The following is a 25,960-nucleotide window of genomic DNA, read 5'->3' on the forward strand; positions in this document are numbered from 1 at the left end:
AAATGAATGAGAACGAAATTTTCAGGATTACAAATGATGCTAGAACTAGGGTTCAAGTTACAGTTCATAAATTTAAGTTACGAGGAGGGGAGATGTTTAGATTTGACTGCAGGAAGCTTTATTTTAACCAGGAAGTTATAAATTACTGGAATAAGTTGCATACATGGGTGGTAGAGGCTGACAGTTTGTGGAAATTCAAAGGTCATCTGGATAGTTCCTTTGGGTGAGGGAAACGCATAGGATGATAGGTTTAATTTCCTTTTCTTTTATTAATTATTAGTTTGTTTTTTTTTTCATTGTTTTATTCAGCTGGTGCAGCATAAGCCATAGGCTTTCTTCCACCAGGCGGCCATTACTAATACTAATACTAAAAAGGATTCTTCTGTCCTATGCTTATCTTTGGTGACACTCCGCTTTCTAGGCAAAATGATATATCTCTTTTGGGGATGACCCTGACTTCTAATCTCTCTTGGCACAAGCACATTAAAATATTGGTTTCTCTGCATCTAAAAAACTTGGTTTTCTCTTTCTTTATTTACAAACAGCTCTTCACTCTGTACAAATCAGAAATCTGCCCTACCATGGAATACTGTTCCTACATCTGGGGTGGTGCCCCGAAAACCTCTCTCAGGATTCTAGCTTACATTCAGAAAAGGGCAGTTAGGTTAATTAATGACTAATCTCTAACAGAGTCTCTCCACTCGCTGTCTCATAGATGTACTGTTTCTGCTGTATGCCTCTTCTACAGATACTTCCATGGGCACCGTTCTTCTGAATTGGATTGTATAATTCCTGCTCTCTCTTTCAAAACAGTCGGAACATGTGCCACCACCAGCCAACATCAATTTACTGTCCAACTTCAAACTCACAGAACCAACTTTTCATCTTCCTTGTTTATTCATTCAACTGCCATTTTCTGGAACAACCTTCCTTCGTACGTTTTTCCTGAAAATTACAGTCTACAGAAGTTCAAGTGTAATGCCAACAAATATCTTCTTTCGTCTTCTCAACCTCCAACCCAAACATGGTACTAAGTACTATAGGTTCTAATACCTCTCGTGTTTGGGGTTTTCATAAAAAAAACAATTTGATTAGTGGTTCAGTTGATAATGAATGCATTATCAGAAAAGATGGTGGTTCTGATTTGCTAGAATCTGTTCTCATACTTTTCGAGAGACTAAAATCGTGTTCCCTTTGTTTGGATATTCGTCGCAATCCATTTTTGCTGCTTTTTGCCCTGGGAGAGGGGGCTTCTTTCTCCCAGGTTACCGGCCATGCCATGTGGAGGTCGGAGCAGTGCCAACCAGTGACCAAGTGCTCAGAAAATAAGAAGGCAGTAATGTTGATAGCGGAGGTAGCAGTAATGTTGCAAGCGAGGTTAGCAGTAACATTTCTAGCGGGTGAAGCAGTGATGTTTCTATGGGTAAAGAAGTGACATTTCTACGGGTAAAGCAGTGACGTTTCTACGGGTAAAGCAGTGACATTGCTACCAGTAAAGCAGTGACATTGTGAGCATAGCAGGGTTTATGAAAAAAGCTAGTACTTGCCCTAGAAAAACAACAGAAAATTGCACTATAAATCGCTTGGCACTCGAGGCCACATTTGTCAATGTTAAACTTCAGTTGCCACTTCAGCCTGTCTGCCTAACTTTTCAAGATCCCTTTGTAGCAGTATACTATCTTTACTGTCATCTTTACTAACAACCCTGTCTACCTTTATATCATCTGCAAACATGGACATTAAGCCTGATATAGCTTCATCAATATCATTGAAAAATACACAAAAGAACAATGGGCCCAGTACCGAACCCTGGGGGGTTCCGCTAATAACATTAGTCCACGTAGAGCAGTGTCCATTTATTACCACTCTCTGCATTCTCCCACTCAGCCATCCCTTTATCCATTGCAGTAAGTTTGCTTAATGCCATACTGCTTAAATTTGTACAGCAGTCTTCCATTCCATGTGCAACAGTATCAAAAGCTTTCCTGAAATCCAAATATATGATATCAAAATTATTTTCTACATCCAGGTCCTTTGTGACTACATCGTAGTATCCAATCAAATTGGTCAGACAAGATTTCCCCTTAACAAACACATGCTGTGCCTGAGCGATTACTGCTGTCTTGTCTAGGTTATCCTGTATCACCTCTTTAACCAGTGACTCCATTAGTTTCCCCGGAACAGAAATTAAACTAACAGGTCTATAATTATTTGTGTCACCCTTTGAACCTCCTTTGTGATTGGGGATAAATGTGCTCATTTCCAGTCCATGAGGACTGGAAATGAACACATTTCCAGACTCTAAGGATGCTCTCATACTTATGGCTAAGGGTTTGCTTACTTCTCTTGCTGCCTCCTTCATTATAACTGGATAGATTCCATCTGCCCCAGGTGCCTTTTTTATGTTTAACTTCAACAATTTCTCCTCCACTTTGCTCTCAGTTATTATAAAATCACTTAGCTCACTGTTAGAGTTTGATAAACTTCTGGCATTCCCATCCTTGAATAAAAATTTTTAGGTGGTAGATGACTTTCATCAACCGGTGAAGTACCACCACTTTGCTTATTGGAGGCTTGAAGTGATGAAACCCATGTTTAGTCTCTAGAGCAAAGTTTCCGGCATCCCCCACCCCCCATGCACGGTACTAAGTACCCATGCACGGTACTAAGTACTATAGGTTTTGATACCTTTCGTGTTTGGAGTTTTCATAAAAAAAAAAAAAAAACTCCTCATGTGTGAATGTATATGCAAAATACTCATTCAGTTTATCAGCAGCTTGAGCAGGATCATCAATGCTCGAACCGTCTATGTTAAGTGGACCAATCTGATTCATCCCCTTCCTTCTAGAGTTTACATAAGTAAAGAACTCTTTTTCCTGTTTTTCTTTGTGTCATTTGCCAAAGATTTCTCGTAATCTGCCTTCGCCTGTCTAACCTCCTTTGCGACTTGATTACAGACAAGCTTATATCTGCCATAGGCTTCTGTGTTGCCTGATAATTTATATGCATCCCATGCATTTTTCTTCTCTGCCATGAGCCTCATTAATTCATCCGACATCCATTTAGGCTTTGAACCTTGAACAGTATTCCTATTAACCTCCAAGATAAAGTCCCTGAAGGCTTCCCATTTAGAATTCACCATTGGTAACATGATCAGTTGATCCCATTATAGAATTTAAAAATTGTCTGAGCCCACTGTAGTCACCTTTATGAAAACAAAGACCCTTACCTTTACCCTTGATGGTAGTTACGACTTTAAGTAAATCCCACATCAGTGCACTGAGATCACTATCACCTAGTAGCTCCTTTATCTGCAAATTCTTAATGCATGAATAATCACTGCTGATAATCAGATCAAGGGTATTACTGCCTCTGGTTGTCTCTCGAACATGTTCCTGTAGAAAACAATCCTCCAATAAATTCATAAAAGTCTTCCTAGCTTGAGAGTGACCAACCCATAAGTTCCAGTCAATATCTGGAAAGTGAAAATCCCCCATTACAAAACATTCTGGTTTACTGGCCCATTCTATTTCTCTGAACCACTGTTCATTGTACTCATCAGAGTCATTAGGCCTAGAAACTACTCCTCTGATTTTCCTTCTCCCAGTGTTTATGTCACACCAAACAGACTGAAAATTGCACAACCAATTGACATACATGAACATGCAATGTTCATGTATGCCAATTGGATGCACTTCCTTAGATTTTATGTGCTTCTTAACAAACTGCATAACCCCTCCTCCCTTTTTACCCTGTCTATCCTCCCTGTACACATTGTAGTCCCTAAATTCCAATTCTGCCTTGCTTATGGTGTCATGGTGTGACACCATGTCTCTGATATCCCAACAATATCTGCCTTTGATGCCTTGAGCACTTCAAATTCATCAACTTTATTTACTATACTTCTAGCATTAGTATACATGCAAGTATACATGCACTTGTTCTTACTCTTAGTTATTCTAACACAGCCCATGTATTTACTTGTTCCATGATGACTCCCAGCAGCCCTTGAAGTTCTCAGCAACTTGCTCTCTAGGCTGCTGCTCATTACAATAGAAGCAATGCAAAAATCACTTTGCTCCTGCCTGTGGCTACCATTAGTCTTTTAGTCTGTGAATCCCCCCCCACTAATCTAGCAGTTTTCCTAACCACCTTACACTGCCTCGATAGCATCAGCAAATATTCTTGCATTTTTTCGATTTAAGTGTATCCAATCCCTTTGGAAGCAGTCTCTCCTGTTAGCAAGCACAGACCACGCTGAAAAAAATTTTACCCCATGAGCCGTGCACAATCTCTCCAGGGCTGAACTGATTGACAAGGCTCTCATCACATACTCCCTCCTATCATGTCCGGGCAGAACTGCAGACATTCAAATTTAACCCTAACTCGTGACTTTTTTCTGTCATTGATCTGTACTTGTTAAGTAAATCTGCAGATCGCTTAATCTTGAGGTCATTAGTGCCAACATGCACAATAATATCACCTTTTGTGCCCTTAAGAGATGATATCTGCCCTACAGCATCATCAACATTTGCCCCTGGCAGATATAATATAGCCTGGTCCTGTTCCACCTATCCTTTTTGCATAATATATTCCTCATCTCTGTCTGCCTTATGTCTAACTGTACAAATATCCCTAGGTATTTTTTTTCTCCACTATTCCCAGTGTTTTATCTACACAGTCCATATATTATTCTGAGATTATTGATATCAATATGCATTATCTTGCATTTCTCAATGTTAAACTTCAACTCCCATTTCTCAACTCATCTGCCTAATTTTTCCATGCAGTTGCACTAGCATACCCTGATTACTGTCACTAATCACCTTGCCAACCTTTTTTATCATCTGCAAATTTAGACCTATGCCTTCATCAATATCATTAATAAATGCTGAAAACAATGATGGGCCCAGCATTGAATATAGCACTAAATCCACTTAAAATGTCGTCCAAGAAGAGCAGTGCTCATTGATAACCACTCTCTGTCTTCTCCAGCTCAACCATCCATTTATGTGCCTCCGCAGCCAGGTGGGAAGGAGCAGCAGTGCGTAGCACACGCTTCTTGATTAGACTGGGGTTCGAGCCCGTCACCACCAAATATGGAGGATGCGGAAAGGTCAGAGAATGACCACCGCATATCCCTGAGCAATATGGCCTTAGTTGCTAATGCTCCTAAAAACCAAATAATAACAACAATAACCACCATCCATTTATCTAGCAGTTACTATGCCTAATGCCACAATGTTCCAATTTGTATCAAAAGTATCATAAGCTTTTCTGAAATATAAGCCTATGATGTCAAAATTATTGTTTACATCCAGTTTTTTTGTTACTGCATCACAGTATCCAATCAGATTGATCAGACAAAATTACCCCTTAAAAAAGTCCTGCCAGGGCAGCCATATAACTCCATTCCTGTCTAGATGGCCCTGCATTACTTCTTTAATCAGTAACCCCAATATTTACCCTGGAACAGAATTTACCCACAAGTTACTCACTTCACCTTTGTTCCCCTTTGAGAACTGGGAATATATATTCACATATTTTCAGTCCATATGAACCTCCCATAAATCCAAGTATGCTCTCATTCCAGAATAATTACAGTTAAAGATTTGCTGTTCTTCTTTGCTGCCTACTTTCAACGATTTCATTTACACCAGGTCTCTTTAATTTGATATATTTCTGGCATCCACACCTCCATAAAATATTCCTCATGCGTAAACATAGATGCAAAATATCTAATGGACTTGTCAGCAAACTGAACAGGATTATCAACATTTATGTAATTCAACTCTAGGGTTTGAGAACAAGTGTAGAAATGTCATGAGGACCTAGACTATTTTTGGCATCTAGCCTGTTTTGAAAAGTCTAACATTCTTCTGTTGGAAGATCATGGGAGACACTGAGTGGGGTGTACTAGGTATAGGAGGTGTTTTACCAAGATTCTCGATACAAGAGATAGAAAGAAAAATAGGGTGCTTGTAAGTCAGCTCAGCCTTTAGCTGAGGATAAGATAGAAATGGACAGAACCTGCGGCCAATAACTTTAGTAGAAGACCAAGAATACATTCTGATGCAACTCAAAACACTGGAGTAAGGAGATTAAAAAACAGTAATTCAACCAAGAAGAGAAGAACAGGAAGCACATTAATCATCCTATATCACATTCCCATAAAGATGTAGAACTCAAGGCTGAAAATGGCTCTAGGGATGGGAGGGAGGGAGGGAGGGAGGGAGGGAGGGAGAGAGAGAGAGAGAGAGAGAGAGAGAGAGAGAGAGAGCTTGGAGAAAATACCATAACTAAGTTGTGATCTGTTGTGCCCAGAGAACCACTAACTTTGAACCATGCATTTTGAGGGGATGTCAGTCAGAAAATGATCAAGATCAGCGGGTGTGTGGTTCAGACTGTCTGGTATTCTAGAATGTAAATAAACAACCTGTGTGGGGTCATCAGTAATTGTAAAAACCTCAACACCTTGATCAGCCAAATCTGTGTAGCTAGAAAGGAGAAACTAACTGCAATTGTGAACATTAAAATCACCAAAGAAAGTTAGACTGTAGAAAGTTTAGTTCAAAGAAAGAAAGTCAAAGGGTTCCATGAGATTAGTGGATTGGGAGAATGGTAAAAGCAACAGATAAATTTAACAAAATGGGGCAGAGATATTTTAAGCCAGAGGAGATCAAAAAGAAGAGATCCAAAATTAGGAAGTCTTACACAAGGAATAAAGAATGAACATCTTCAAAAGTACCACTTTTGAAGAAAAAGGAATTACAGAGTGAATAGTCAGGGCAAATGAGATGAGTAGTGGTTGATGCAACCAGTAATTGTAACTCTAACAAAAAAAGTATGTGGGACTTGGCAGACTGTAGATAGAAATGGACACCAATGAGATCAGAACTGAGACCATGTATATTTGTGAAATGAGTGAAGAAGTCTTTGGGAGGTTTAGATCTTTTCACAGTTAAATTTGTTCTATTAGTTTCACCATTCATGATACACTCAGCAGATAAATGAAAAGGTGAGGGATATACATGTTGTATGAATCAATAAAATATTTAGATATGGACTATGTACAAACAGCAAGAACATACCCAGCTGCCTGACATAACATGGCATTAACAATGGCGTCCCAAACACAACAGTGTTTATTTTAGCCTTTTCATCAATAAGTCTGCTACATGTAGGTGGGTTACTTGCAGTGAATTTTTGTAGCAGTAGGCTCTGTGGAGTGAGTTTTTCTGTGGAAGTTTGAAATTTTGTAAAAATTAAAAATCTCTACATAAATGCTTTAAAATAATGTACAAGTTAGTGCATTTGCATAATTTCTGTACATAGCCAACTACATAAGTAGTTATAAATTGGCATCATTAAGTACAGGGTGTTCAGAAAGTCACTGTGCACTTATATATTTATTAACAGACGTGTTTCAATATAGAATACAGGAGATAAATATGAATGACAATTATAAACAATGTTGAAAGTGACCCCCCCTTAGCATCAATACAGCCTTGGATCCTTCTTATTTTGTTTCTAAACACCACTATCAGTTGCTTGCTCGAAATAGACTGAATGAATGCTGTTATCGCTGCTTTCAAGTCATCCAGCGTGTGCGGACAAGCTCGATACACTGCAGATTTTGTTGCTCCCCATAGATAAAAGTCTGGTGGATTTAGATCAGTTGAGTGTGAGGGCCACACGTCTGTCGAAATAATGCAGTCTCCAAAACATTCCTTTAATAACTGCATACATCTGTGAGATGTGTGGGCAGTAGCACCATCCTGTTGAAACCATGAGAAATTGATTTCATCACTTGTCATCTGACCGATGAAGGTGTGAAGAATCTCCAAACAATAACAGTCGCTGTTTATTGTGTTCATAAAGAAAATAGGGCCAACAATTTGACGTCTGGAAATCGCAACCCACACACCAACCTTGAAATCATGTAGGGGTGTTTCGTGCAAAGTGTGAGGATTATTGGATGACCACAATCTTGAATTTTGTGAATTACCATAACCCGAGAGATGGAACCATGCTTTGTCTGTGAAAAAGGTCACATCCAACACATTAGCTGTATTCTCTTTGATAAATCGGTTAAACCATCTGCAATAGCGTATTCGTTTTTCATGATCATTTGCTTTCAGTTCATGTACTGCCATTATTTTGTATGGGAAGAGCTTTAATTTTTTTCTGATGGCTTTATGAGCAGTTCCCAGACCAATATCATGCTGCTGAGCTAACTTTCGTAATGATCTTGATGGACTCTGCAGCAAACTGTCAGAAATATCCAACAGTTTCTCCTCCGATAGCTTTTCTGGCTTTCTGCAGCGTTTGACATCATCCACTGCTCCTGTTTCCCAAAACTTATCGACAAGTTTACGAACTGTATTTTGATGTGGAACAGGTGTATCTGGGAATTTGTCAGCAAATCGCTGTCGCACCACATCTGTGTATCTACCACATTCTCGGAATACGTGTTCGACGAGCCATATACGTTCTTCAGTTATTAAAACCATATTGGGATCAAAATCTGAAATATAAACAAAATATGATTAGAAAAGTGCACAATGACTTTCCGAACACCCTGTATATCTCATATTGTGAATACCTTAACAACGAGTTGCCATGATATTGCACTACCTCAAATAATTAACGCTTCACCATAGGAGAAGACTATTGTTACTTATTCTCAGCAGATTGAGAATAAGTAACAATTTCAATCTGCTGAGAATAAGTAACAATTTCAATCCGCTGAGAATAAGTAACAATTTCAATCCGCTGAGAATAAGTAACAATAGTCTTCTCCTATGGTGGTAAAAAAAAGGTAAACTGCAGCCATCATCAACCCACTGCAGGATGGAAGCCTCCTCAATTCATGTTGAGGGAAATGGAACATAATCTACTAGGCTGGTCCAGTGCGGGTTGGCAGATCGACCGTATTTAGTAGTCAGGGACTTGAACCCTGGTCGATTCAAAGAGCGTGTGCTACTGCACTCCCGCTCCTGACCACTCAGCTATGGAGGCCTCTCTCCTATGGCGAAGTGTTACTTATTCGAGGTAGTGCAATATCATGGCAACTCGTTGTGAAGGTATTCACAGTATGAGATATACTTAATGATGCCAATTTATAACTACTTATGTAGTTGGCTATGTACAGAAACGATGCAAATGCACTAACTTGTACATTAGTTAAACTACTTACTTAACCTGAGGCTTTAGCCCTAAACTATACCATAATGCTTTAAAATATTAATATGTTCTTATTTAACTTTACTGCCTAACCACAGAAAAAAAATATTGTCAAAAATCCAATCAGAATAATTCATCAGAAGCAGCATAAAAATACCAGCTGATCAAAAAAAGTTTACTGTACTACAAGTACAAGTCTCAGGCTGTACTAGAGAACCCTACTCACAGACTGTACTGGGACTGTGCCATAATAACAGACAAGATGATCTGCACAATTAACGAGACATAACATCCATTGACAAGAAGGAAATGGCTACCTACCTGATTGACTTAGCGGTGCCCAACACCAGAAACCTCTAGAAAATGTACAAGGAAAAGATCAGGAAGTACTCAGACTTAAGACAGGAAACCAAAGATATGTGGCATATGGAACAAGTAATGACCATCCCAATCACCATGCCAACCAACAGCATGGTGCCAAAGAGCTTCCATAAGAACCTAGCAGCAATATACCTCCCAGAGAACACATACATGGAACTCCAGAAAGCCGTGACACTGAACACCTGTAGGATGGTAAGAGTTCCTCGGCCAACAGTAATAATAACAATAATAATTAGTAACTGGACACAACCTACCACCCCATGCACTTGGTACCAGTACCCATTATGGGGCAGGAAAAAAAAACCCATAAAGGAGAAAATTTTATTTTTTAATAATAATAATAACAACAACAACAACAAGATCCTCTGCATTCACAGAGTGGGCAAAAAGTTTCTGTGCACCTGTAGTTGCACTGTGCTAAAAGGTAGAAAATCCTACAGAGTAGGATTTTTCTACCGCACACATTTTAGGTGACATATAGACCAACTTTTCTCCAACTCTCTAGTAACCTCACTGTCCTTCAACCAGTTGTATCATAAATAGTGAGCTGCTTGAATGCAGGTGCATGTTTTTGGTGGAACATATTTCATTGTAGAGGTGAGTGATTATACAGAATAAATCGAACAGAAATTTGGGGGCATGTATCCCAAAATTGATATACCACATTGCTACACAGTTCAGTTGATTAACAAGTTTGGAGAAACTGGATCAGCTCCAGATGCACTACTTTTTCTATGAAACACATCATTGTCATTCTCTTCCATTGAGTACATATACATGCAATGACATAAGCATGCACAGAACCTGTTTTGTGTTTTGTATTATATTTATTTTAGTTTCTTAAATGAAGGCATTTCAAGTTTATCAGTATGCACAACAAGTAATTTGGCCAGCAAACACTCACTTCTACAAACATAACACACAATAAATCCTTTGAACTACAAAACAAAGCAGTAGGACCATAGTTCATAAGCAAAAAAATCACCAACCAATCAACTAGCTATATAGCAAAAGTATGCAAGTCCTACTATTATTAAAGCTTTTATCTTTTTTTTAAGACTGAAGCTCCTGAAAGTTATTTTAACATTTTTATATAGATCAATCTATAAAGGCTATTTACAAATCTTTTTTAATATTCAGCTGAAGGAATAATCAAATTGCACCAATCCAATCAATTTTTTTTTTCTGAAATGGCATTTTTGATCTATCACTAATAAAGCACAAAAATAATAATCCTGAAGTTAATGCATATGGGATATATTTGCAGGTCTTATTTTATAGCAATAATGAGAAATAAAAGATAAAAATTATAAGCTATCTCTTTGCAAGGGTCCTTACTTGTTAAGAAAGATCAATGATGACTGATGTCTACTTGAAATAGCAGGTCCAACCAAGGAGCTTGACTGTGTTGAATGGAAACTACGAAGCAAATAATACAGATCAACATAATCCTTGCCAAGCTGCTTTCCACTAATCTGCTTATTTGAATTTAATTCTAAAATGAATGAAGAGTAAAGATGAATTGAAAAATTTAACTTAAAAAAAGATGTGCAATAGATGTAAATAAAGTGTAGAATAAAAAATAATGTTATGCTGGAAAAAATTGCTGAGATTTTATCCAGCATAACACATATAACACAAAATGTATGTGGACGGCAACAAAACAAACCATAAGGTCATCTGGATACACGTTTATCGTTACAGAAATAAGTAATTGGCTAACCTGATCTCCTTTCAAAAAGGAATATTTTTATCTTCTGAGTTTTTTTTTTTTTTTTATCACTCTGAAATAATTTGGAAGAAATCACATTTTTTTTTAAAAAGATGTGATTTCTTCCAAATATACTCCACCATATATGTATGGTGGAGTATGTATGTATGTATGGTCTTCCAAATATACTCCACCATATATGTATCGGTTTAAAGATATTTACAATCATCAGAGAACCAACACTTAAAAGCAGAACAAAAAGTTAATATGGTGGAGCTCAGAAGAAATGTCATCATATGAGAACAAAACTCCTTCTTAAGGGAAACTGTTTTGAATTTCAGTAGTGACCAACCATCATAGTTGGCAACTCGCTCCAGAGTTAGGTGGCATAGTCCTGGTCAAAACACATGATGTGATAATGATATTTCCAATTCAATTTATGTTCACTAAAGTATTTTTTAATCTGTTAGTGGTGCAGTTTTTCGGTGAGGGCCTATTAATAAAATTAATGGTCAAATTACTATTCAGGTCTCTAACAGTGTTAATATGTTTTTCTCAGTTTATGTTGGTGACTTAATTATTACAAGTAGGCTATAACAAAAATTATATCGTTTACAATTTGTATCATAATTTAATAATGAATGGCACTGGGAATATAATAGTATCAAGAAAACTGCACATAAATACAACAAAGAATAAACCACAAAAGCCATTTATCAAGGTGGAGAAATAAGATACATATAAAATTCTTGCCAATGCCAACCAAACAAGGAATGAAACTTGAAAAAGTAAGGAAAAATTTTCTCTCTCTTTGTCAACTTAGTCTGACAAGAATTTTAAGGAAATAAAAGTACACAGAATGAGTGGAAGAAATTTCAGAAGAGAATAACTCCAAAACACCAGTGAGATGATATGTTTCTCATTTACCAGCTGAAAGTTGTGTATCATATACAAAAAAAAAAAAAAAAAAACAGAAATACCTGACAAGAATGGTTGTTGGTTGGTTATGTTTGTTGTTTGTTATTTTTGTTGGAGTATAAACAAAAAAAATTTATTTATTTATGTGGATGTAGCTACACTATATATGCTCATTGCTGGGCCATGTAGCTTCCTCTCTGAAGACAAAAGGATCAGTGCTGAATTTCCCATTCTGCAAGTACTTCTCCTCAGGTATTTCTATTTCTCTTTTTATATATGATAGAAAACTTCAATCTGTAATTTGTTAGGCAGACTTTATTTTATAACTATTCTAAACTCATCATTTAAAGCTGTGTGTAAGACAAAAAACAGTCAGAAACATTCATGATATTAAATCAGTACAGCCATACATATGTACACAAAAAGGAAAAGAACCATGAACGGAGTGAAGAAAGGTTTGAATTTCAGAAAATTTCTAAGTAATGAACATTAGCATTAGTCCAGGCATATGAAGAAAGCAAGCTTATGCAGCATCAGCCAAAAAAAAAAAAAAAAAACCCCACTTCCACTTCACCCTTCCATTCGTTCGAAATACCTGTCTAGCTGAACCTTAAATTTATTTAAGCTATCAACTTCCATGACAAGGGATGGAAGTCTGTTCCACCAACCAGCTACCCACTGGCTAAAGGAAAATTTCCACACATCTATCCTACATCTGTCTTTCCTCAATTTGAATTTATGCCCTCTCAGGTGATTATTCTGAGCAAGAGGAAGAATCCCATCAGCACTGAGCATGATCAAACCATTCAAGGCTTTATACACCTCTATCAGATCACCTCGCTGGTGCCTAGTCTCCAGACACTGTAATTTGCAAAACTTAAGCCTTTCTTCGTAAGGGTACCCCTTTGTTGCATTCACTAATCTTGTTGCCCTTCTCAGTACTCTTTCCAGCAGCTCTACATCCTTCTTGAAATGAGGCCTCCAGACCTGTATACAGTACTCAAGGTGTGGCCTGACCATTGCCTTATACAAGGGAATAATCACCTCCTTATTCCTGCTAGAAAAATTCCTGTATATCACTGACAAGACACCATGAGCTACTCTTGCAGCCCGTCTGCACTGCTCAGAGAACTTCATATCTGCCTGCACAATTACCCCCAGGTCCTTTTCATTCTCTACCACTGCCAGTGTAGTACCACAGAGTTGATATGTTGCTCTGGGGTTGCTGTTTCCCATATGTAATACTTTACATTTGTCAATGTTAAACTTCATTTGCCACCTCTCAACCCATCTGCTCAACCTTTCCAGATCCTGTTGCAGCAGCATAGTGTCAGTAGTGTGCTTGACAACCCTGCCAACCTTTGTATCATCTGCAAACTTGGACATTATGCTTGATATACCATCATCAATATTATTTATAAATACAGAAAACAATAATGGACCCAACACTGAACAAACAGCACAATCAAGCCTTTTGGTCTGTTGCCAAAACAACTGGCCACGATTTCTGACCACAATTTTTCTCCTACCTAACATAACCCCAGAGGCTCACATCTGGTGAGTATGGGCTTGGCATACCCAGGGTAAGTCCAGAGCTGGATATCATTATTCTTCTCTTTCTTGGTGATTCCTTTCTACTTCTCTCTCTCTTAGGGCAACTTGGAAATTTTTTTGGCCAGTGCAACTTAAGCCTCAGGCTTCCTTGCACCACATGGCTAATAATAATAATGTCCCCTGTATGGCTACCACAAGAGAAGGGCAAGACCATCCAGCCCCACCAACTGGAAGTGCTTCTTGCACAACTGTGCTAGTGACCACCCAGGAAGGAAGAAAAAATGCCAACGCATGAAGCAGAGCATCAAAATGAATACGTACATCATGCAAGCATACTACGAAATAACGAAGTTGGAGATAGATATGACAACTTACAGGTCGAGACTACATACCAAGTGGCTGGAATGATTCCCGGATATTCAGTTCACAGAACAGGGAATAGTGGACCAGAAAAGGACCATCGTCACAAAGAACCTGATAGCTCCTGCAATCTCGGAAAAAATCAAGCAGGACTTGAGCGATCAACTACAACGGATAAAGAATATGGAACCAGAGGAGGAAGAGCAAGGAGAAATACAACCCACAGCAGCTGAAGTGGAAAGAGACAAGGTCATGATATAAAGAATAGAGGACAAGTGGAAGAAGGCCATATCAGAATTCAAATGAATGGACCCGACCAAGACTCACATGATACCAAAGCAGAGGCCGAATAGAACCTTGTTGAGAGTCACAAATGACCTCAATCGGCATATACCGAATTGTGCTGTGGTAGCAGCGACGAGGATTAATGGAAGAGAAATGATAGACCAGCAGCAGAAGAACTGAAAACAGAAGAAACCGCCATCTTGGGAAAGATTGTTATTTATTTTTGGATTTTAGGAGCATTAGCAACAAAGGCCATATTGCTCCGGGATATGCGGTGGTCATTCCCTGACCTTTCCGCATCCTCCGTATTTGGTGGTGACGGGCTCAAACCCCGGTCTAATCAAGAAGCATGTGCTACGCACTGCTGCTCCTTCCCACCTGGCTACGGAGGCCCCGCTTGGGAAAGAAGACTTCAGCAGAAGATAGAAGAATTAAGAGTCAAGGTAGGCCAATTGACCCAGTAACAATGGGACAATAGGAGTAAAAAATTAATTGGAAAAGTGAAGAGCATCCTGGAGAGAGACAGCGTCCACAGCAAACATGAGACAAAAAATCAGAGAATAGGAGAGTACCTGGACACATTGAAGCAGAACCTCCTTGCACTCAGCAAGAGACTACGCCGATACAAAGAGAGCTCACAGAGGCAAATGAACAACTGAATCTTTGATGAGAACCAAAGAGGCTTCTACAGGAGTCTCGGAGAAGACGGGAAAGAAGGGAACAGACCACCTGAGCAGAAGACTGAGGAGTTCTGGGGAAGCATATGGAACAGGAAAGAAAGACATAACAGCCAAGTCACCTGGATAGAACTAGAACACAAGAAAACCAAGGATGTACAAGAAATGAGAGAGTGAGAGAAGCTCACTTGCACACACACACAAGCATCTGACACCTGAATGATAAGGCACCCAGAGACAATCCCAAAGTTTCTCACTCAAGGAATCACATATCTGAAGCCTAAAGACGAAGATACAAGAAACCCGGCGAAATATAGGCCAATCACATGCCTCCAAACAATGTACAAGATCCTGACCAGCTGCATAACCAGGAAGGTTTTTTTTTTTGGTAGTTGTTGGCGCATTGGCTTCTGTGGCCATAGTGCACCTCCCAAGGGTTTTGCAGTACTTTGATCCAAGCCCGAGGCGGGATTCGAACACGCGACCTTTGGGTTGCCAGGCAGGCACCTTACCCACCTGGCTAGCCCGGTCAGCACCAGGAAGGTATCAGACCACTTGGAGAGCCAGAACATAATTGGCCGAACAGCAGAAAGGATGCAAGGAGCAATTAACCATAGGCGCCATGGTTATGGAGCAAGCCTACAAGAAGCACCGCAACAGGTACACAGCCTACATTGATTACCACAAGGCCTTCGACTCCGTACCTTATAGCTGGCTAACAGAGACCCTGAAGATCTACAAGGTTAATCCGATAGTGACAATCTTCCTAGGAGAAACAATGGCAAAATGGAGTACCACCATTAAGGTCAAAAACATCACAACCAGGCCAATTTCCATCAGGAGAGGAATCTTTCTGGGAGATGCTAGAGAAAGAAAGATATAACAGCCAAGTCACCTGGATAGAACTAAAACACAAGAAAACCAAGGACGTACAAGAAATGAGAGAGTGGGAGATTCAGGAAGAAGTAAAACAGACGATCAAGAACTTTCACAACTGGTGAACTCCAGAAATAGATAACGTACACAACTACTGTACTTGTGTACAGATAATGTACACAACTACTGGTACTTGCGTACAGATAACGTACACAACTACTGCTACTTTCTGTACTTGTTAACAGGAGAGACTGCTTCTACAGGGATGGGATACACTTAAATAGAAAGGGTGCAAGAATGTTTGCTGATGCTATCGAGGCAGTGTTAGGTGGGTCGGAAAACTGCTAGATTGGGGGGATACAAGGACTAATAGATTAACAGTAGCCACTGGCAGAGGTGAAAGTGATTCTTGCACTGCTTCTATTGGAATGAGCCGCATTCATTCATTGTACCGCAATCATTGGGGTACAAATAAACACATAGGTTGTGTTAGGGTAGCTAAGAAAAAGAACAGGTGCATGTATACTTGGGTGTACACCAATGCTAGGAGTTTAGTAAATAAATTTGATGAATTTGAGGTATTGCTCAAAACATAAAAGGCAGATATTGTGGGGATTTCAGAGACGTGGTTTCACACAGATATAAGGAATGCAGAACTGGAATTTGGGGAGTACAATGTCTACAGAAAGGACAGACAGGATAGGAAAGGAGGAGGGGGTTATGCTATTAGTTAAGAAATACATAAAATCCAAGGAAATGAAGCCAGTCGACACTGCTGGACAGTGCAGTGTCGAGTCAGTTTGGTGTGACATAAGCATTGGGAGATCAAAATTGAGAGTAGGAGTGTGCTATAGGCCTAATGACTCTGATGAGTATAATAAGAAACTGTACGGGGAAATAGAGTGGGCCAGTAAATCAGAGAGTCTTATAATGGGAGATTTTAATTTCCCAGATATTGACTGGAATTTGGGGGATGGTCACTCACACACTAGCAAGGCTTTTGTGGATTTATTGGATGATTGTTTTCTACATCAGCATGTTTGGGAGGCAACTAGAGGGAGTAATACTCTTGATTTGATTATCAGTAGTGATTCTTCATGCATTAAGAATCTGCAGGTAAGTGAACCACTAGGTGGCAGTGATCACAGTGTGCTGAAGTGGGATTTACTCAAAGAGGTAACTACTATTAGGAGTAAAGGTAAGGGTTATTGCTTTCGTAAAGGCGACTACGATGGACTAAGAGAAGAAGACAGTATTTAAAGAAGGGGGTGAAGACAGTATTTAAATTCTATACAGTGGGACCAACTGATGATGTTACCAACAGCAAATGCAAAATGGGAAGTATTCAAAGAACTTATCTTGGAAGCTACTAGGCTTTACATACCAACTAAGAAATATTGTTCAAGGTTTAGGCCTAAGTGGATGTCAGATGAACTATTGAGACATATGGCAGGGAAGAAAAATGCATGGGATATATACAAATTAACACGTGACACAGAAGCCTATGATAGATACAAGTTGATCTCTAAACAAGTTACAAAGGAGGTTAGGCAGGCAAAGGCAGATTACGAGAAATCTTTGGCAAGGGATGCAAAGAAAAACAGCAGAGTTCTTTACTTATGTAAACTCTAGAAGGAAGGGGATGAATCAAATTGGTCCACTTGATATCGATGAGTCAACTGTTGATGATCCTGCTAAGGTAGCTAACAAACTGAATGAATATTTTGCATCGACATTCACACATGAGGAGTTATTCAGCGAGGGGAATGCCAGAGGTGTATTCAACTCTGGCAGTAAGCTAGAGAATCTTGTAATAACTGAGAGTAAAGTGGAGGAGAAATTGTTGAAGATAAATACAAGAAAGGCAACTGGGGTGGATGGGATCTATCCAGTTATATTAAAGGAGGCAGCAAAGGAAGTAAGCAAACCCTTAGCCATAATTATGAGGGCTTCCTTGGACTCAGGGGAAGTATCCATGGACTGCAGACGTGCAAATGTGACCCCAATTCACAAAGGAGGATCAAAGGGCGACACAAATAATTATAGACCTGTTAGTTTAACTTCTGTTCCTGGAAAATTAATGGAGGCACTGGTTAAAGAAGCACTGCAGGATCATCTGACAAGACTTCAGTTATAGCTCAGACACAGCATGGTTTTGTTAAGGGGAAGTCTTGCCTGACCAATTTGATTGGATACTATGATGCAGTCACAAAAGAACTGGATGCAGGGAATAACTTTCATATTATATACTTGGATCTTAGAAAGGCTTTTGATACTGTTGCACATGGAAGACTGCTGCACAAATTGGAGCAATGTGCCATTGCAGGCAAATTGCTGCTATGGATAAAGGGGTGGTTGAGGGGGAGAAGACAGAGAGTGGTAATCAATGGACACTGTTCATCGTGGACTAATGTTATTAGTGGAGTCCCTCAGGGTTCAGTATTGGGTCCATTATTGTTTTCTGTATTTATAAATGATATTTATGATGGTATATCAAGTTTAATGTCCAAGTTTGCAGACGATACAAAGGTTGGCAGGGTTGTGAAGGACACTACTGACACTATGCTACTGCAACAGGATCTGGAAAGGTTGAGCAGATGGGCTGAGAGGTGGCAAATGAAGTTTAACATTGACAAATGTAAAGTACTACACATGGGAAACAGCAACCCCAGAGCAACGTGTCAACTCTGTGGTGCTACACTGACAGTGGTAGAGAATGAAAGGGACCTGGGGGTGGTTGTGCAGGCAGATATGAAGTTTTCTGACAGTGCAGATGGGCTGCAAGAGTAGCTTATGGTGTATTGTCGATGATATATAGGAATTTTTCTAGCAGGGATAAGGAGGTGATTATTCCCTTGTATAAGGCAATGGTCAGGCCACACCTAGAGTACTGTATACAGGTCTGGAGGCCTCATTTCAAGAAGGATGTAGAGATGCTAGAACGAGTACAGAGAAGGGCAACAAGATTAGTGAATGGAACAAAGGGGTGCTCTTACGAAGAAAGGCTTAAGTTTTGCAAATTGTCTGGGGACTAGGCACCAGCGAGGTGATCTGATAGAGGTGTATAAAGCCTTGAACGGTTTGAGCATGCTCAATGCTGATGTGATTCTTCCTCTTGCTCAGAATAATCACCTGAGAGGGCATAAATTCAAGTTGAGAAAAGACAGATGTAGGATAGATGTGGGGAAATTTGCCTTTAGCCAGTGGGTGGTTGGTTGGTGGAATAGACTTCCATCCCTTGTCGTGGAAGTTGATAGCCTAAATAAATTTAAGGTTCAGCTGGACAGGTATTTCGAACGAACAGAGGGGTGAAGTGGAAGTGGTTATTTTTTATTTATTTATTTATTATTATTTATTTTTTTATTTTTTTATTTTTATTTTTTGGCTGATGCTGCATAAGCTGCTTTCTTGCATAAAATGCCTCTACTAATGCTAATGCCAATGCCCTGAGCCAATTATGGTTCTGCCTAGCACTTAACCAGCTATCCACCATGCTCAACAGTAGCATGATGGATAGTTATGAATATAACCTCAAAGAAGGAAGAACCTGTACATCCTCACCCACCTGATGTACATGGATGACATCAAGCTCTATTCAGCAATAATATTAGGATGGAAGTTGGTATAGACAAATGCAAGACACACGGATTGCACCAGGGAAAATTAGTCAACCGAAACTACCAGCTGTTCCCCCTGATAAAGAGATTGAAGCTATTGCAGAGGCCTACAAATACTTGGGGATGATGCAGGCTCAGCAGTTACAGCACAAGGAAATTAAGGCTGCCTGACCGAAAAATACCATCAAAGACTCAGAAGCTGTGAAAGCAAAGCTGAACATACATATGTCAAGCTATTCCTAACTGGCCACCTGGGCAATTTGCCCATCTGCCAATATTTCATAACTGTTTTATTTGTTACAAATCCTTGGTCAAACAACCTTAACAAAACAACAATTACAAAGTCTAACTTGACTTATGACTATAAATTTAAAGAAAGCACAACCTTTAGCCTCGCGGCGGAGATGGCGTATCCGCCCCCACCACGAGGAGGTAGGTTGCCCTATCTAGTAAAACATTGTCTGGCACCTCTCAGACTAAATAATAATACAATTGATCTTTCAAAATACAAAATTGATCATACATTGATCATACACAAAATTGATCATACATTCAGTACATACTCACACCAGTCCGGTCCCTGCGAACCCCAACACAGACGTTACTGTGACCGACGACCCCCAGTCACCACCGGGAGAAGTCTTTTACAATTACTGGAAGAGGGGATACCCTCACATGATACCAAATAATCCTGTTCTGTGCGTCTCTTTAAGGTATCGACCGCCCTTAGATATTCTGGACACATTCGATTATTAGCATCATGATCAGAAGGCCTCCTCCTCCTCCAGCAATTTACACATTTTGGAGCCTCTGCTCTTTGTGTACAAGACTTGAATGTATGTCCACTCCCAGCACAGTGACTGCAGAACTCGCCCGCGTCACAGTACCGGGCCACATGGCCATACGCCATACATTTATAACATTGTGTCGGGGTCCACAACTCCCGAACACGGTGCGAACTCCAATTTAAAAATACTCTAGAATATTTCAACAAGTATCTTCGTATGCAACATTATATCTTCGGGATATAATGTAGTGGTGGAGGTTTCCCCACCACTACATTATATCCCGAGGAATTCCTTGCTTTATTCTTTGCTAGTATTTTTATTTCGGAAAGAACTTGGTCTTTATTGACAAATCCGTCCACCAAGTTCCTTTCCCACAATTCATTATTAAAGGACTCACGATCTACATCTGAACTAACGTCGAAAATGACTAGCCTTGGCAGCCGACGAAGGGGCCTTTCTACCTCCATCCCAAGCTTTTGCACCTCTGTGCACTCTTCAATTTTCTTAACATCAAGTTCAGAAGCAGTTTCGATCATAACCCTTTTATTTCTAATAGGGCGAACTGATACTACCTTGACATTGGTTAAAACCGGTGCAACTCGTGCCATTAACACGGTCTTTACTTGGTCACTAGTACTATATTTGTCCGCCTTAGCCTTCACTATAACCATTTTATTCTTGGACTTAATCTCGCTCGAACTAACTGCCTCTGCATATGATCTCTGTTCAGCAAAGCTGAACAGAGGGAACACAGTTAAAGCCATAAACAACTATGCAGTCCCAGTGCTAACATACTCCTTTTGGGTAATAGATTGAACTCACACCAAGCTGAAGGATATCATGAGAAGAACAAGGACAACGATGACCAAGAGCTGCCAACACCATGCGAAATCTGCTGTGGAGAGATTGACAATTGCCTGGAAAGAAGGAGCCTAATAGACCTCATTGAGCAAGAGAAGACAGCGGGAATTTGGTATAGACAAATGCAATATTGCACCAGGGAAAATAGTCAACCGAAACTACCAGCTGCTCACTGGTAAAGAGATTGAAGCCATTGTAGAGGCCTACAAATACTTGGGGATGATGCAGGCTCAGCAGTTACAGCACAAGAAAATTAAGGCCTGCATGACCGAAAAATACCATCAGAGACTCAGAAGCCTGTGAAAGCAAAGCTGAACAGAGGGAACACAGTTAAAGCCATAAACAACTATGCAGTCCCAGTGCTAACACTCCTTTTGGGTCATAGATTGAACTAACACCAAGCTGAAGGATTTCATGAGAAGAACAAGGACAACGATGACCAAGAGCTGCCAACACCATGCGAAATCTGCTGTGGAGAGATTGACAATTGCCTGGAAAGAAGGAGCCTAATAGACTTCATTGAGCAACAGAAGACAGCGATTGCTAACCTGAAGGATTACTTCCAGAAACACACGGCAGCACTCCACCAGGCCATAAGGAAAATAGACAAGCAGTATACCCCACTCAACCTAAGCAAGGCGTCCACTCCCCACCAAGAGGCACAAATGAAGCTAGAAAGATGAGCAGAGAAGACACTCCATGATGGACACTACAATTATTTCCATCAAGATCACATAGATAAAATTGCTTCCAATGCATGGCTCACGAGCAGGACACTCATCCCTGAGACTGAACGATTCGTGCTCACCATCCCACACCAGGTAATTAACACCAAGAACTATAGAAAATAAATCGTCAAGGGGCCTGGAGTGCCCGATGACACATGTCGACAATGCCACCTGGCCTCAGAAACAATCCAACAAGTCATTGCGGGATGCAAAGTGATCACCCAGACTGAGTACACTCATAGACACAATCAAGTAGCCAGGATAATAAAACAGAAGCTAGCAAGGAAATACCAGTTGATCGAAGAAAGTATACCATACTACAAGTATGAACCCCAGGCAGTACTAGAGACTCCAATCCACAAGGTGTACTGGTACTGCGCCATAATAATGGATAGGACAATCCCGTACAACAGGCCGAACATAACCTTTGTGGAGAAGAAGGAAAAGGCTACCTATCTGATTGACATAGCGGTACCCAAAACTGGCAACCTGCAGAAAACCCATGGGGAAAAAATCAGGAAGTACATAAACTTAAGACAGGAGATCAAAGAGATTAGCATTAGTAGAGGCATATGATGCAAGAAAAAAGCTTATGCAGCATCAGCCAAAAAAAAAAAAAACTTCCACTTCACCCCACCGTTCATTCGAAATACTTGTCCAACTGAGCCTTAAATTTATTTAGGCTATCAACTTCCACAACAAGGGATGGAAGTCTGTTCCACCAACCAACTACCCACTGGCTAAAGGCAAATTTCTGCACATCTATCCTACATCTGTCTATCCTCAATTTGAATATATGTCCTCTCAGGTGATTATTCTGAGCAAGAGGCAGAATCCCATCAGCATTGAGCATGCTCAAACCATTCAAGGCTTTATACACCTCTATCAGATCACCTCGCTGGTGCCTAGTCTCCAGACACTGTAATTTGCAAAACTTTCTTCGTAAGTGCAACCCTTTGTTCCATTCACTAATCTTCTTGCCCTTCTCTGTACTCGTTCCAACAGCTCTACATCCTTCTTGAAATGAGGCCTCCAGACCTGTATACAGTACTCAAGGTGTGGCCTGACCATTGCCTTATACAAGGGAATAATCATCTCCTTATCCCTGCTAGAAAATTATATTTGTCAATGTTAAACTTCATTTGCCACCTCTCAGCCCATCTGCTCAACCTTTACAGATCCTGTTGCAGCACCATAGCGTCAGTAGTGTAATTAACAACCCTGCCAACCTTTGTATTGTCTGCAAACTTGGACATTAAGCTTGATATACCATCATCAATATTATTTATAAATACAGAAAACAATAATGGACCCAACACTGAACCCTGAGGGACTCCACTAATAACATTAGTCCACGATTAGCAGTGTCCATTGATTACCACTCTCTGTCTTCTCGCCCTCAACCACCCCTTATCCATAGCAGCAATTTGCCTCCAATGCCCTACTGCTCCAATTTGTGCAGCAGTCTTCCATGTGCAACGGTATCAAAAGCCTTTCTAAGATCCAAGTATATAATATCCCAGGGGCTCACATCTGGTGAGTATGGGCTTGGCACACCCAGGGTCCTGAGCTTCCTTGCACCATATGGCTAATAATAAAAATAATAATAATATCAAAGTTATTCCCTGCCTCCAGTTCTTTTGTGACTGCATCATAGTTTCCAATCAAATTGGTCAGGCAAGACTTTCCTTAACAAAACCATGCTGTGTCCGGGCTATAACTGAAGTCTTGTCTCGATGATGATGCTGTAGTGCTTCTTTAACCAGTGCCTCCATTAATTTTCCTGGAACAGAAGTTAAACTCACAGGTCTATAATTACTTGTGTCAGCCTTTGATCCTCCTTTGTGAATTGGGGGTCACATTTGCACATTTCCAGTCTATGGGCACCTCCCCAGAGTCCAAGGTAGCTTTCATAATTATGGCTAAGGGTTTGCTTACTTCCTTTGCTGCCTCCTTTAATATAACTGGATAGATCCCATAGAGATGTGGCATATGCAACAAGTAACGACCATCCCGATCATCGTGTCAACCACGGGTATGGTGCCAAAGATCCTACATAACAGCCTAGTAGCAAACCCCAGAAATTTGCAATTCTGAACACTGTAGGATAGTCAGAGAGTTACTCAACCGACAGTAACACCAGACATAACAACAACCACCCTGTGTACTATGTATAAATATAGTGCAAGCGCATCAGATATCAGAAATACATAACTATATCTGAATAAATCAGAATATTAGTAAAACGGCATCATTTTAAGTTATCTCATATAACTCTCAATGTGAAATATCATGGCAAGTCTCACAACTAAGTGCAATATCATGGCAATTTTCACAACGAGCCATGATATTGCACTACTTCGAATAAGTAACGCCTCACCTAAGGAGAAGACTAATGTTACTTATTCTCAGATGGATACAACCACCACCCAGATGGCACGGTTTCAGGGCTATTTGGCACTTCTTCTATGGGTGGGTAGGTACCCGAGTGATGCAATGATGGCTGTTTGGTTTTTTTTAGGAGCATTAGCAACCGAGGCCATATTGCTCCAGGATATGCGGTGGTCATTTCCTGACCTTTCTGCATCCTTCGTATTTGGTGGTCACGGGCTCGAACCCTGGTCTAATCAAGAAGCATGTGCCACGCACTGCTGCTCCTGCTCACCTGGCTACGGAGGCGCTGCAATGATAGCAAAACAGTTATGAAGTATACCGTATTTCCCCATGTATAAGATGCACCTTAATTTTGGTGCCCGAAATTTGAAAAAAAATGTATTACATAAAGTTACTGAACTCAAGTTTTATTCATCATAAAATTCATACAACTTCTCATCACTGTCAAAACTCCCATCCATTAGCTTGTCCTCATCTGTGTCTGATGACAAATCACTGTCTTCATATATTGCCTCGTCCTCAGTTCCATCTATGGCATTTGAAATGCCACACTTCTTAAATGACTTGACAATGATCTCAATCTTGATATATCCCAGGATCTTTTCACCCAGGTACAAACTTCTCCTATAGTTGGTTTCTTCACTCTTCCTGCTGGTGTCAAATTGTCCCCAGAAGACTTCATCCATTGGTTTCATTCATCTTTCATGGCAGCTTTGAAGAGTTTGTTAATGCTGACATCAAGTAGTTGGAGCTGGAATGTCAAGCCTCCAGGTATTCCAATTGCCCTTTGCTCTTCAATCCCCTCTCTAAATCAGGCCATTTTGCTGACTTGCCTCTCATGGCCTTCTTCTGCCATGGCATTTTCAGTAGGATTTCTTCTTCCCATAGCCAGTCTTGGATTGTTTTCTCAGTTGGAGGAGGAGGAGGCCCAAATTTACGTTGAGCAGCACGATTTCCATTCACTTTTGCAAACTGGATCACTTTTACTTGAATTCAGCACTGTACGAAAATCTTTTCTGAGCCATTTCTGGGCAGAATGTGGCAAAATGTAACCTAATATACCGGTAACAAGTGCGAAACAGTGGCAAATGCAAGAAAAAAAATCTACAACCACTGTATAAGACGCACCCAATTTTTAGACCCTAAATTTTATCGAAAAAGGATGCATCTTATACATGGGGAAATATGGTAACTCCACAATATGAGAGATGCCTGACGGTGTATCATGTATTTAGACTCTAAAGCATTTAGGGCATAAGCCTCAAGCTATGGGAGAGTCTAGACTATGTATAAATATAGTGCAAGCGCATCAGAAATACATAGCTATATCTGAATAAATCAGAATATTAGTAAAGCAGCATCATTTTAAGTTATATCTCATATTGTGAATATGCTTACACTATATTTATACAGTCTAGACTCTCCCATGGCTTGAGGCTTATGCCTTAAACGCTTTAGAGCCCGCCCTGTGTACTTGGTAGCAATACCTGTCACGAGGTGGAACCCCCAATTAGGGAGAAATTATATAAGAGCAATAATAATAATAATAATAATGTCAAACACAGGTATTCAATGCCTCCTTCCCCTTTTGTTTTCTCCCCAAAGAAAAATAGATAAAGAAGAA

At 40.0% G+C, this 25,960-nt stretch overlaps 1 protein-coding gene across 1 annotated transcript in view; it reads right to left on the reverse strand.

The window, feature by feature from the left end:
- The window catches only part of LOC150085656 (heparanase-like), a 263,331-nt gene that overhangs the window by 131,245 nt on the left and 106,126 nt on the right, over window positions 1-25,960 (reverse strand). The window contains exon 5 of the mRNA XM_090374637.1: window positions 10,906-11,062. Within this exon, the coding sequence (XP_090230763.1) occupies window positions 10,906-11,062 (157 nt within the window). The remainder of the gene's footprint in view (window positions 1-10,905; window positions 11,063-25,960) is intronic.

The sequence above is a fragment of the Mastigoproctus giganteus genome, chromosome 5 (assembly GCF_048544385.1).
Source record: "Mastigoproctus giganteus isolate SK-2022 chromosome 5, ASM4854438v1, whole genome shotgun sequence".
NCBI lineage: Eukaryota > Metazoa > Arthropoda > Arachnida > Uropygi > Thelyphonidae > Mastigoproctus > Mastigoproctus giganteus.